This window comes from Falco punctatus (assembly GCF_963210335.1).
Source record: "Falco punctatus genome assembly, chromosome: 7".
Taxonomy (NCBI): domain Eukaryota; kingdom Metazoa; phylum Chordata; class Aves; order Falconiformes; family Falconidae; genus Falco; species Falco punctatus.
Genome location: NC_137587.1, coordinates 30,587,410 through 30,601,394, shown reverse-complemented (window position 1 = coordinate 30,601,394; position 13,985 = coordinate 30,587,410). Strand labels below are relative to the sequence as shown.

The following is a 13,985-nucleotide window of genomic DNA, read 5'->3' as shown; positions in this document are numbered from 1 at the left end:
ATCTGCTACTACGTGTGTTGTATGTACCAGTAAGTCTAAATAATGATATTTGCTTTTTATTTGAGAAAATTTAGGTAGAAAATTCAACTCTGAGCTCCCAGAGTGCTTCACTGATGGCCCAGAATACTTTACTCCAAAATCAGCAGACAATCAAGGAGAATGAGAACGAAAATATACTGAAAGAGAAGGAACAGCTGAAAGCTGAGTATGAGTCGTTGCTTCAGGACCATGAACACCTTGCATCACTGCATGAACGGCAGTCTGCAGAGTATGAAATGCTAATAAACCAGCACAGCTGCCTGAAAACATTACACAAAAACCTGGATCTGGAGCACAAAGGTCTGGGTGAGAGGTATGCTCAGTGCTCAGGGGTGTATTGTAGCCGAAATGTGCCCACATTACAATTTTAGCCCTAAATGTTGGTCTCCAATTACAAGTGGAAACTGCCAGGTTGTTCCCCTGAAAAAGTGTCTCCTCATTCTTGCTATCATTAGGAGATTAGATAATAGTATTTGCAAAGCTGTGGTTGTTAGACCTCTAAAGGTGGCAGACCACCAATGAGTCAGGTCACATTTAGGAAATACAGGCTTAGGTCTTGGGGATGCTTTATCAGAAGTAGCTTAAATGCCTTTACTACATTTAAGGATCTGTGCTGTAATAACATGCAGCCTTAAAAAGATTCTCCTCGTTCTACTGTGTGAGGTATCTTTTCTAATCATACAATAAGGTCTGCAAGTCACCTAGGTAATTACCTATGTGTGAGTAGTACATGTCTTGAGAAATTTAAATCATTGAAGGTTGTGTGTGGCATCAGCATCATGACAAAGGAGGTGCTCTGAAGGAAGCCGTATTGAGCTAGTTGTGAGGTAGTGATGTATTACTTATTTTCTTCTAGTTCTCACAATGTAAGGCTTTTGCTTCAGGCCCTTCAACAGAGTTGTGAAATCGGAGTAGTCTGTTTACTGTTTAGTTTCAGTTACTGTCATTTTCTGACAGTTGTGCATGGATTGAACAATATATATGCTGTACTACTACATAAATACCGCTCTGCCTGTGCCTCAAAACTTTTCTTACCAATTCAGTGATTTTCCTCAAAATACCTGTATTCAGGTTCAGTTTAAGTGCAAGACCGTGAGTCGGGTTCAGAGCAACTCAGTGATGATCTTTGAGGGTGTACTAAGAACGGGTGCTAAATGTTCCTTTCCCAAAGACTAAGGAGCTGGCAATACAATGTGTGGTAGATTTTTTATAAAGTACAGAAATAAGCATATTATGATTAAAATATCCACCGGGGCTGTGTGACAGGACAGCTGCTTGGCTGTCAACTAAATGAGCTGTAAGTGATTACACAGATGCTGTTCCTGTTTACCAAGTCTTTCTGACTGATAAATGGTTCTCATTGATTCAGGCTTTGCTTGAGATTATCGCACTGTGGTGTGTTGAGGCAGTTTGCTGGGTTCTTTCTTTTCTTGATGAGTACCAATTATTAAACAGTTCTGGCCTAAGGAAAAAGTGGCTTTCTAAAAATAGGTTCTCTCTAGTGGTAAGTGCTCAGTTCTCCATTGTAAACATTAACAATTTACTGAGATGTGAATGCCAGTGAGAGATGTTGCAGGGGAGCAGATGGTGGCCTTTTCTATACTCAAAGCAGGTTGATTTTGGCAGTTCTCTAAATGCGGTGTCCTCCTCAGCAGATCAGTCTCAAAAGATACTTATAAAGGTGATTTGTCCAAGGACAGCCTGTGTCTCCATTTGGCTGTCAGAAAAAAAAGAGATAAGCCACTCCTATGTGTATTTTGTTTTTCTTCCGTCATGTGCTACATGCAGTTCAGCTGGCTGAGGGAACAGAGGGGAGAAAAAGTTAGAAATACAGTTGTAAGAAACTTTTCTTCTGCCACTTTGAGGCATTTAACGGCTAAGATGATATACCTCACTTTCAACTTCAGCTAGAATGCACCACCTGCTAAATTTTCCCAGAGCAGCTCAGGACAGCCAAGAGTTTGTGCAGTGTCTTAAAAGACAGGTTTTGTTTGTCCCAGCTACGAGGTGTTGGGTTTTTTTCAGTAGGATTGCACTCCTGCATAAACCTGTGACTGTAGCTAGTCTAGAAAAATCCGCAGCAACTTTAGTTAGCTTGTGGACTCCTAACACCATGTACAGCCAAGGTCCCCAAGGTTTGTGTAGTTCACTCTGATGCATTCTAACCACAGAATATTTTCTGCACCTGAGCAAACTTCATTAAGCCTCCCTTGGCATACTGTCTGCACAGTATTGGTGCTGCAATGGGGATTTAATAATGGGTTGTGTGTAACTGCAGTGGAATGGCCTGTCATAGCCCAGCAAACCACAGACATGTGGGTTTGACTTAGCAAGGAAAGGAGAGTTGGTATGTTAGGATCATTTACCATTAATAGCAGTTTTTTAACTTTGTGGTATTTGGCTGACTGTCTCAGTGAATGCAGAAAGGCTGGAATCTTTTGCTGCATTTTTTAGATTGCTTTACATATTACACTGTCTTGGTTTAACCCCAGCTGGCAACTAAGTACCATGCAGACACACAGTGGGGTGGGGGAGAGAATTGGAGGGGAAGGTAAACCCCATGGGTTGAGATAAGAACAGTTTAGCAATTTAAATGTAGTAGTAATAATAATAGTAATATTAATTATAATCACTAATGAAAAAGGAGACAACAAAAAGAGAGAGAGGAATAAAACCCAAGAGATGCACAATACAATTACTCATCACCCGCTGACCGATGCCCGGCCAGTTCCCAGTGATCAGCCCCTCCTGGCCAGCTTCCCCCAGTTTATATACGAAGCATGATGTTCTATGGTATGGAATATCCCTTTGGCTGTCCTGACTCTGCTCCCTCCCAGCTGCTTCTGCACCTCCTCCCTGGCAGAGCACGGGAAACTGAAAAGCCCTTGACTTTGCATAAGCAATACTTAGCAACAACGAAACCATCAATGTGTTATCAACATCATTCTCCCCCTAAATCCCAAACCAGAGCACTATAGCTGCTACTAGGAAGAAAATTAACTCTATCGCAGCCAAAACCAGGGCATACATGTTACTAAGGGGAGGTACTAAGTTACTAGCTACAGTTGATTCCCAGATTCTTGAGCATTTCTTTGGGTCTTATTCTGGAGAAGTGTAATCCTGCAGAGACATTGGAAAAACTCATCTCACTGGAAACACAGAACCCCTGCTAGTGGAGGGTTACATACTGCATGGACATGCATTATTATGGTACTAGAGTTCTGGCTGGTAATTATTTTTCTGGGTTCCTTTTACCACCTGTTTTTTATCATAGCTGAGCATTTTTAAATTATCTCAGTCACAAATACCTATTCACACAGAGTATTTCTGCTAACAAACAGCAGAAAGAGTGAAAGCCAAAAGGAGTAAAGAGGGATATGGTTGTTCAATCCCAGGAATGGGTTGCATCAGAGCCAAAATGGATTTTATTTGCATGTATAAGAGAATATTTTTAAACCCCCCCTGTCCAAGTGCCTGATGCTAAAGAAATGGAGTGTTGAATAGCCCATGGGGTGGGTAACCTTGTGCCCTGTGGTAAGAGCTTGTCAGGTTGCACATATCCTGCTCAAAAGGTAGATTCCATGCTGAATCTGGTCTACAAGAAAATTTTGCCTGGGGATTTCATTAGGGCTTCAGAGATGCAGAATCACTTGCATTTTTGCAGACAGTATCTTCTTTCTTACCTTTCACCTAATACTTAGGGGAGCAGCTGTGGGTCTGCCTTAGGGCTTCTCATGCTCAAAGGCAGCTTGTGGAGCTGGGCCAAGGTGGTAAAACTGGTCCAGTATACTGCTTCCTTTAAGTAGCCCTCTTAAAAAAAAAAAAAAAAAAAAAAAAGAGGGCTTGGATAAAAATGGAGTAGCCCTATCATACAGAAATGGCGAAAGAATTCACAGCACAGTTTCTGCAAAGGCAGCCATGGTAATCTCTGCCAAGGGACTGACTGTGGAGTTTGTCTTCTCAGGCTCTGGATTGGCACACAGTCTGTCTTAAATCCTTCTTGGAGCTGGATATGAAACCTTCCTCTGCTTTCAGGTTCTTCCATTTGTTCTATGGACATTGAATTTGAAATGTCCTGGAGCTGAATGGAGGAAGAAGATAAATAAATAAAGTTAATTAAACTCCACTGTTGTTACTGGGAATGAATAGCAAAAAGCAGCTTTTGTCTGGGAGACAGGTACTTTTCTGTGTGGCACTGGCCCTTCAATGGACTGGAATTTGGGACAGGCTGGAATTTGGCCCTGGGATGAAGGGAATGGTAGTCTGAGAGAAAAACAAGTTGGCAGGAGTCAGTGTAGTTGGTGCTGTTGGCTACTTTTGTTTTTGTTTTGAAGTTTTCATGACTGCAGAGTAACTGCCCTGCATTCATCTCTGCTGGGACGAGGGTCACAGATGATGTTTTGTTCTCACTAGCTTTTTCAAGCAATGCTCCATCTCCCACCTAGTTGCTGTTTTCCATTTGCTTGGAAGGCTATTTCTCTGTGACTGGCACAGGTGTACCTGCCCAGGGGTATTTCAGGGCAATACCCTTCTATCACAGTCACAGAAAAATGTGCTGATGACTTCTGACATTCACTGCACCAATGTCCCCAGCGGCTTCTGCGTGCGTGTGTGTGTGTGTATGGGCACAGACCTGACAGAGGTCACCAGAGAAAAAAGCCTTCTGAGAACAGCTTGCTGTTTTGCAAACTGGTCTCAAGCCACCTTGTTCTTTGCAGCATTTTCCAAATGCAGGGAGGCTGAGCTTGGCTAATCAATGCTTGTTCCAAGTATCAGGGGCATTGTTCCACAGCTCTGTTTTTTTTTAGCATTCCAGAGATAGAAATTAAAGACACAGTTGGTGGCACCTGCCCTCTCTCTCTGCCTGTCTTCCCACCCTGAATGATTCATGCACAAATTGTATAAACCAAGTGGTAGTGGAAGCCTGGACATGAATACTGGTGTTACTCTTGGGCTTCTCACTAGTGAAAAAATAGAACCACTCAAGCAGGTGGGTCAGCCCCTGCTTAAAGATGTTTTGCTGTCAGCTCACTGATATTAGCCTCGTCATCTGTCTGGAATATGCAGGAGATTATTACCTATGCAGGATGCTATTACCTATGCATATATCCTAATATGCATTAGGTTGTTGTCTAATAACCTGTTGCTCATTCCACTGCTTTCTTGGTGCTTTTTGGCTGCTGCTTTCTAGTCAGGTTTTTGAAACCTGCCACTGACAATTATTTGTGAATGGGATTCCAGTTTAATGGTGCAAGTTTCCACTCACTCTGGAGACTCATATGCTCTTTACCAAATGATCAGAATCTGGAATTGAAGTCAGGTTCTGGCAATTGCATATCTCTTTGCTTAAAAAATGTTGTGGTTTTTTTTTTCTAAAAGCCTCCCTGTTGACTTACAGACTAAGCTGAATTCCCATGCATGGTGTGGAATTCTTCAGCCTTGGTAGATATTTAACCACACAAATGTGTATGAAACTAAGCAGGCAGGAAAATATATTCTTTCTCGTTATTGTGGTATTATCTATTAAAAATCTTGAACTAAAGGAAGAAAAATGTTTATATGAAAGCTAAGAGTATGCTACTCCTCTTTTTGCAGATACAATAGTTTAATGAAACACAAGGCAGAACTGGAGGAGTTGGAAATAGTTTTAAAAACTGAAAGAGAGGTTTTGCAACAGGAGAGGAGATCAAATGCAATAACCACTGGAGAAAATCAGAAGCTGAGGGAGGAACTGGACAGGTATGCTTCCATTGCTAAATTCTGTATATGTCGTCAAAAAGTAAATTGTGCAAAACACACAATTGTTTTGGTGTGTTAACTGTAGCTCCAGAATACCTTCATTAACGTGTCTGTTAATTTATCTCAATTTGTCTTGTTAATTTGATCATTTTGTTTAACTCATTTAAGATTATCAGCTTCATGGACACTGTCAAGAAATAACTGTTACTCAGTGCTTCAAACATGGTCTGATCCTGGGACTTTTGCACATTCAAACTAAGCTTCCACATGTGGTTCAGTTCACAAGTTTTTCTGTAATGAGTTGTTTGCAAGCACTTGTCTTTAAGTAGAACTACAAATGCTCAAAATGCCCAGATATCTTCTAGAGTTGCGTGAAAAGGTTCCTACTAATTTTTTTTTCCTTAAGGAGAATTATATTATGCTTTTCACATAATATGATTTAGTTCTAGGAGTTACTATTGCTGTTTATTTTCTGCTGCCTAGAGAAAGCTGCTATTTGTTAGTACTTGAAAGAGACTTGATTCTTGTTATTAGAAGTGGGCTTAGTGATTCATATGATCACTGAGTAACTGTTAACTCGTGTTAACCCCTTCTGTGAGCTAGCAGCTGAACTTTACATAATGCAGCAGTAAAATGTACCCAAACCTGTATCCCTGCTGGGGCGCTCTCCATTATAACCAGTTCAGTGCCTCTGTTCATACTACAAAGACGTTTTGAGAAACAGTCTGTTACAAATAAGAGGCCAACGTACCAAGTTAAAGCAACACCAGATTGAATCATATTTAAAAATCACATTAAGTTCAGTCACAAAAGTTTCGTATGCTGTCCCAGTAATACACTTTAGAACACTGCAGAGCTCTGCAAAGGTTTTCTCAAGCTTGCTGTTTTCAACTCTGTTTCTCCAGGGACAAAGGAAGACGTTGAAAACTGTTGATTGCAATGCTGGCAGAATAAGGCTTAGCTGATCTGTCGGCAAATACGGAACTTAATCTTTTTTATGTATCTACTTGTTTAATGTTTTGCCTTCCTGATTTGTAGACAGTTTTAGATTTACCAAAAGCTCTAAAGGAATCATCTTACAGCATTACAATGTTTCCAGTTCAGGGCACTTTAATACTCATATTTCATGCATCAGGGGAAAAATTCTGTGAGTGTTCTTTATTTGTGCAAAATAGAGCTGCCTTTATAGCCAAATGCTCCTAAATACATTGTGCCTCAGAAATTTATGGTGTTTCTTGCACATTGAGGAAATAGCAGTTTTAAGTTCCATCTGTTTTTCTTTTAGTTCTTTTATAGATCTGAAATATTTTATAAAGCTATTACTACTTTCTTAATAAAATTTTATTATATGCTTAGAATAAAAACATCTTTAGGAGTTAGTCTTTGGAACTTAATGTTTGATTTAGTGATAGCTGCACACTGATGATGTGGTCTTTGAACGTGAGATACTTTCTATGAAATGTCCTTCACAAGCCTGCTGGCTTCTTTGTCTTCAGGGTGAATTTCTTGCACAACCAGCTAAAGGCAGAGTATGAAGGGCTGCATTCACACACTAAGGAGCTGAAAACTTCCTTGAACAACTCTCAGCTGGAGCTGAATCGTTGGCAGGCTCGCTATGATGAGCTAAAAGAACAGCACCAGTCCATGGATATCTCTCTGACCAAGCTGGATAACCACTGTGAGGTGAGTAGCTATAGACTGGTATACTGCTGGGTTCCTGTTAGAGAGCTGGCATTCAGTGTGTGAAGGTTTTGGCACACTATATATAGAAGGTCAAGCTATGCAATCGTAAGAATACCCCTGCGTGCTTTGAAGTTTATCAATTGGTTGCTATGCCATTGTGTTAGCTTGATTATGGTGTACTCCCAGAGAATCCAGATGCAGAGGAAAGATTAATTTATCTTGTTTAATAGCTCCTGTCCCGTCTAAAGGGAAATCTGGAAGAAGAAAACCATCATCTCCTGAGTCAGATTCAGATGCTGAGCCAGCAGAATCAGATGTTACTGGAACAGAACATGGAGAACAAGGAACAGTATCACGAAGAACAGAAACAGTACATGTAAGAAACTAAAGATCTGAACTGTAAAACCTAAAAAAGTCATCTAGACAAACAGAATACAAATCATCTGTCAGGAGTAGAAGGACAGGCAGGGGAATGATAGGTCTACTTGATATCTGGCTAGAAAAGGGGATGTTTAAGAGAAGGTATATGTAATGGGGAGAAGCTACAAAATTTCTTCACATTGCCTTACCACAAAGGAATGTGCAGGAGACACCTGGATGAGCACAGCTCTTTTTAAATGACATAGATGAACCCATGTGGAGAACTCAGTTACAAAAGATGGAATGCTAAACCCAGCGGTACTTCTCAAAGATGTCTGAAGAGCTTGGAAAACAGCTGAGCTGCAACAAAAATTTAGTCTTAGGAGAATCATTCTATGTTTAGATTCCTGAAGAATAGCATATATTAGTACTCCTAGTTTTTGTCATTTTCATTTTAAGAAATACTTCTATGTTGGTTTTAAGCATGCAAGTGTCAACATCTGTAGCTGCATCCCCCATGCATAGGGTGACATTGCTTAAAGTGAGATACCCTGTTTAAACATATGGGACATATACAAAGAACACTGTTCTCACAGCAGTGAAGTTCTCTTATAGGTGTGAAAGAAGTAAGAAAAGTGTTCTTAATCCCAAGAATTTAAGTCTGAGCACCTCAGGATAATGTGGGAGTTACTGACTGAGTTTTATTTCAGTGCTGGATTATATGGTTGAAATGTTAGAAATTGTTTACCAGAATTGGCTGAATACAGTTCAGATATACTCTAGGCATATTTATCCAGGTGTCTTGGCAGTTCTGTGATGGAGGCACATTAGACCTGCTACTTGAATGAAAGATGATTTCATCTGCTGTGCAGGTTAACAAAAGGAGGAGTAAAAAAAAAAAAAATAAGAGTACATGGCACTCATGAATGCTTTGACACTGCGCTCACAGGAGACCACCACCACAGTAGTCTTAAAAAAATCAAACATTATTTATTTCTCTAGTTAGAACAGAGTAAACAAAACAGGAATTAAATGCCCAGTTATCATGTAGACAAGAAGTTCAACTATGTAAGTAATAACCTTGAGTAATTGTCAGTGATCTGTGAATAAGACTGAACAATCAGCAAACGAATTTTCAAAAAAACGAAGTAAGGTTAATCTCAACACCCACCAACAAACTCTGCCTGAGTTATTAGTGAGTAATCTAGCACCAATCTATTGTTCTTTCACTTTTCATGCTATGGCATAAAAAAATAACCTATCAGCAAGTTGGGTACGCTTTTTGCATTTGCACTCTCTCTAAAGAGACAGTGAATAAGTTCAGTAGGATTCTGGAGGTTATGCGATAGGAAGATACTTCAGTCTCTTTGTTCTCTTGGTGGCTTTTGGTCTTTGATTTTTTGATTATGCTTCATTTCATACAGATGGTTCAGAATGTCCTTTCTCCCCTTACAGTGATAAATTGAATGCCTTAAGGAGACACAAGGAAAAACTTGAGGAGAAGATAATGGATCAGTACAAGTTTTATGATCCTACTCCAAAAAAGTAAGTCTTGTATGGGTTCGGTTCTGCTATGTAGAGATTTGTGAGGGTGAGAAAAGGCTCTCCAGAACTGAAGATAATAGAAATTTCATCTGAAGTAAGGACAGTGTCATCTCTGCTCTCTCTTCACTCTCACACAGCAAGCCATTCCCTGAAAAAGCGGGTTGTGTTGCAGTAGGTTGTGTTAATATAGAGCACAGTACTTCATGTGGGGTCCTCTTTTAATAATGGGATCTGAAACAATATTAATTCACTTTGCCCTGTTGAATATCATCTTGTTCCTGGCAGAGGGGAGGGACCCCCAGTACGGTGACTAAGCAGCAGAAGGAGATTCCAGAGCTGTTCTTTCAAAGGGGATAAGCAGTCTGTTAGAGAGAAGGGATTTTAAAAAATATATCAAGAACAGCAAAAGAAAAAAAAAAGAGCCAAGCTCTTTCCACCACACAGTGCTGACTGATAGCCTTAACAAAGAGAGGGATTCATCTTTAAAAGAGTTTTAATTTCATTCCTTCTCTGTCTGTTCCTGTAGTAGAGCTTTTCACACTTGAAGTGTCTTATGTGAGTCCATATGTGTAATTTAGATTTCTAGCAGAGGGAATGGTTGTCTTTCTCACATTTCTTATGCTGAAGAAACATTTCTGTAAAATAATTTTGGCTTCGGGAGAGAAATGGATCTGAAGCTCTGAAATTCATGCCGCATCTTTCAAACCAGTTTGTGACAGTGAACAAGTAAGAATGTAGAATGGCTTGATGGCTTTAGCACAGCTGTAAACTTCTTCAAGGAGCATTTCTTGTAGTGCTTTATGAATCCCATTCACAAAACCTGCTTTATCAGGAAAAACCACTGGATTGGAGCCAGAGCCTTAGTTAAACTAATCAAGCCAAAGAAGGAGACTACAAGGGAGCGGTTGAAACCAGCAGCAGAAACCCCTCCATGGCATTCTGAATCCCCAGAGACTGTAAACTCTCCATCTGCCTCCCAAAAACTGAAACATCGGCAGGAGACTCAGGATAATATCTCTCAAGGGTCAAACTCTATGGAAGAGAAAGAAAACCCTGGGGCAGCTTCAAACAAAGGTAAGGAATGCCCAGCCTCAATTAATGAGCTGAACAGTGTTTTTGAAAAATATTAAAAAATGTTTTAAAAATATTTAATATATAAGATATGTTAATACTCCATCTCATTATGCTTTATATCCCCTTTTTAGTAAACTAAAAGTTTGAGTAAGCAAAAAACCACTAAACTAAAAAGCTGAATAAACTAGAAGGTTGGAGGTGTTTTGTTTTGGCTTGGTTTGGGTTTGTTTTGTTCCTCTTACCTGCTTCTCCCTTCAGCTTTTGTATAGAGTTTCTTGGTTTACCTGAATGTATTGCATGTTACTGAGTAAGCTGGTGTAAATACTTCATTTACTGGGTTTTTGCAGCAAAGCATTTTAAAGTTGGACTGTAAAATAATATGGGTTCATTAGCAACTGCTCTTCAAGTGGTTAATAGCTGGTCTTGCAGCCACTGCCAGGAGATGGCGCATATGCAAAAGAAATAACATAGAAAATGCTAATTTATTGTAATCTAATTATTTTGGAGGATGTGTTTTGGTTTTTGTATCAAACTAAGAATTTTGTAATGTAAAATGATGAAATTATTTTTTTGAATACTAATGCAAACATAAGAAAGATGGAATGATACTTTTTTGTTAGTTCATACAGTAAATCAGGTGTTCCTAATTATTGGAAATTTAAAAGAAAGCTCCTCAAAATAAATACATTGCCTTTATTAAAGACCACAGAGTATCTCAAGCTTTGCTTATCCTATTGAGATCACTTCTGTCAGCTTCTATATTAGATCGTTGTCCTACAGGAGTACTTTTCAAGAAGCAGTTTTTAAATTAATCCTTACATAATAATTCCTGTCTTCACACTGCGGAGTTTGGGAAATGGAAGGGGAGCAACTGGGGGCAGTAGAACTGTTGCTATAAACTGCTGCAAGTGTCTGGCTAAAGTTTTTGTTTTGATTGGGGTTTCTATTCTATTTCCTTTTCTCTATTCTGATTCTTCAAAGTGGTTGATTCACTTAAAATAAAAATGCATGTCTCAGATCATCCATGTGATTCCAGGATATGTTAAGTATTTAAGGTGCATCCAGAGTTCAACCTGGGAATTTGGGCTTGGGAGTGCCAGAGATAACAGAAAGTCTCTGGGGCTTCATTCTTTCTGATGTCATATGAAATATATGTTATATTCTTATGTTGAGATGATGAGCATCAGTATTAAAGCCTAGAAGACACCTAGGAAATTTGAGTATATTATCACCAAGTAACCTATTTGATTTTACTTTAAGTAAAGCATTCTGGGTGATTTAACGGTAATTTCTTAATGGACTTGCTTTTATTTTATGTATATGTGTTAATCTATGCATTAATCTGAGTCAGATTAACTATTATTAACTATGCATTAATCAGTCCTCTGAATATATGTGTTAGTCTTTGTTGAGCCTTTTTTGTTATTTTACTGGTTGTGTAGTCTTTAATCTGTTTTAAGACAAGTTTAAGTTTTATTTATAAGGGGTTTTTTACTTTTTTTTTTCTTCTTCTTTTTGGGATACCTGGGTGATAACAATTTAGCTGCGCAGCGCAGAAAGATTGCCTTTTTGAGAAGCAAAGTCAAGGATAAAGAAAAGTCTCCTAAGTCTCCATCGAATCATCAGTCTCTCTCTAATCGGCTCCGGTTCTGGTCTTCTTCCGACATCCCATCCTCTCCTAATGAACCTCTTTCTTTCCCGGAATTGGGATATTTCTAACACCTTCTCTTTAGCATTTATCTTCATTTATTTCTGAAAAATATTGAAAAAAAAAAAAAAAAAAAAAACAACACAAAACCCCCAAACCACACGTGCCTTAAAAGAACACACACCTTCATAGAAACACTCAGCATGTCTTTACAATACTCTAAATACAAGCACAGATTAGTGAACATGGACTTAAGTTTTTCTGTAGAAGATGAATCACTATTGCACACTGTGGATCATATCTTCAATGCAGCACATTTTTAGGGGACCTCATGGCATACAGTTTGCGTATGTATATTGGCTGTGGTGCTGTTGTAAGTAAGTGAAGTTGCTGTGTGCTTCGATATTTTCTTGCAATCACATACTTGCATCGTGTCCAGTTAAAATGTTGAACTGATTTGCTGTTGCTATGCTTTCTACAAGGCTGTACTCCTCCTAAAATATAAATCTAATGTATAAGCAGACTCAAATCCTGGAGATTTTTTTCAGTATTCTGTGCCCCTAAATGCTAAAAATGGCAGGGGTTTTAGCATCTTTTTCTGCTTTTATATAGTCTAGCTTTGAATGTAGATTGGAAGCTACTGGGAAAATTATTCTCCGCAAAGCGTCTTGACATTTGCATTCAAACCTGCTGTTTATCAAGGTTTTATGCTTCCATCTATGAAAATTCATCTCTAATTGAGCTGCAGTTTCAATTTTTGCTGCTTCAATTTTGAAAGAACTTTTTTGAAAGAAGAAAGTAAGATTGGGAATAACCTTCATCATGGATCCATTGCCCAGTATTCTTATTGTCTGATAGCCATGACCTGGAGGCTTCTGAAATGAACCTCCGAGTCCAGTCCCCACTCTGTGTTAGAGAAATGTGTGGAGCACAGGCAGCATGCTACGGGGAGCTCAGCAGAGAGGCCAAAACATCTCATCTCTCTTTTCCCTCTGAGAAGTGACCCTCTGTGGCACAACCAGGGACACTGGCACAGCAGTCTGTTGCTGCCCATTTTGGGATTTGTAAAGAATGTTTGTCTCCAGGGCAGTTGATAATTCTGGCATCTGTGGAAGGTGTGCATCTATAAAGTCAATTGGAAATACAGATTTGCATGCCAAGTTTTAGCCAGTAATTGCCCCTACAGGATGCGATAAACCTGGGAGAAAGTGCCAACTCTGTGCTATGGAGTCCACACAGACTGTGGGAGAGAAAGCATTGTTTCTGAAGTCAGCTTCCAGGAATCATCTAGGATGACAGCAACTTGGTCCATTTCTCTGATACAACTTTGCTGCTGCTCTGTGCTTTAAACTAACTGTCTGTCCATTGTCTCTGTAAGTTGTTAACTTTGACCACTGCACTCTGCTGTGTTTTTAGCATTGATTTACTATTAGTTAACAGGTACTTCATAGAAATATATAGAAAACTAGAATCTTGTCTCATTAAGAGTGTGTTTCCTATAGTAAATTCTTTAAATTTTGCTCTATTTTATGTGTGCCTTAAAGTGTTACATCTGCATTACAAGAAATTAATTAACCTACCCCATCAATAGGAAAGATGTCTTCAGCTTTCTGAATCTAAATAGTATTCTAGCAGGTAGTTTTTGTTGTTCTCATGCTAAGATACCAGGAATTCCACTTAAAAATCATTTCACTAGAACATCATAGGAGCAGCAGAGTTTTAACCTTGTAGAGACTGACCCACAGGAAAGATCTAAACCTGAAAGCAATTAGCTTAGTGTGTGGATCATGCTAGATAATTTCCAAATCAGCATTATTTCTATTTGAATAAGAACATGACTCCTGTCACTCTTTCCTTATTCTATTTTATTACTGAAGTAATTGCTTATAAAATGTAC

General features: G+C 39.1%; 1 protein-coding gene across 2 annotated transcripts in view; it reads left to right on the top strand.

The window, feature by feature from the left end:
• CCDC88C (coiled-coil domain containing 88C) overlaps nucleotides 1-13,985 on the top strand; it is a 101,989-nt gene that overhangs the window by 80,459 nt on the left and 7,545 nt on the right. For both annotated transcript variants that reach the window (XM_080396687.1, XM_080396688.1), the window contains exons 20-25: nucleotides 75-352; nucleotides 5,635-5,778; nucleotides 7,275-7,461; nucleotides 7,692-7,837; nucleotides 9,277-9,366; nucleotides 10,199-10,440. In XM_080396687.1, the coding sequence (XP_080252813.1) occupies nucleotides 75-352; nucleotides 5,635-5,778; nucleotides 7,275-7,461; nucleotides 7,692-7,837; nucleotides 9,277-9,366; nucleotides 10,199-10,440 (1,087 nt within the window). The remainder of the gene's footprint in view (nucleotides 1-74; nucleotides 353-5,634; nucleotides 5,779-7,274; nucleotides 7,462-7,691; nucleotides 7,838-9,276; nucleotides 9,367-10,198; nucleotides 10,441-13,985) is intronic.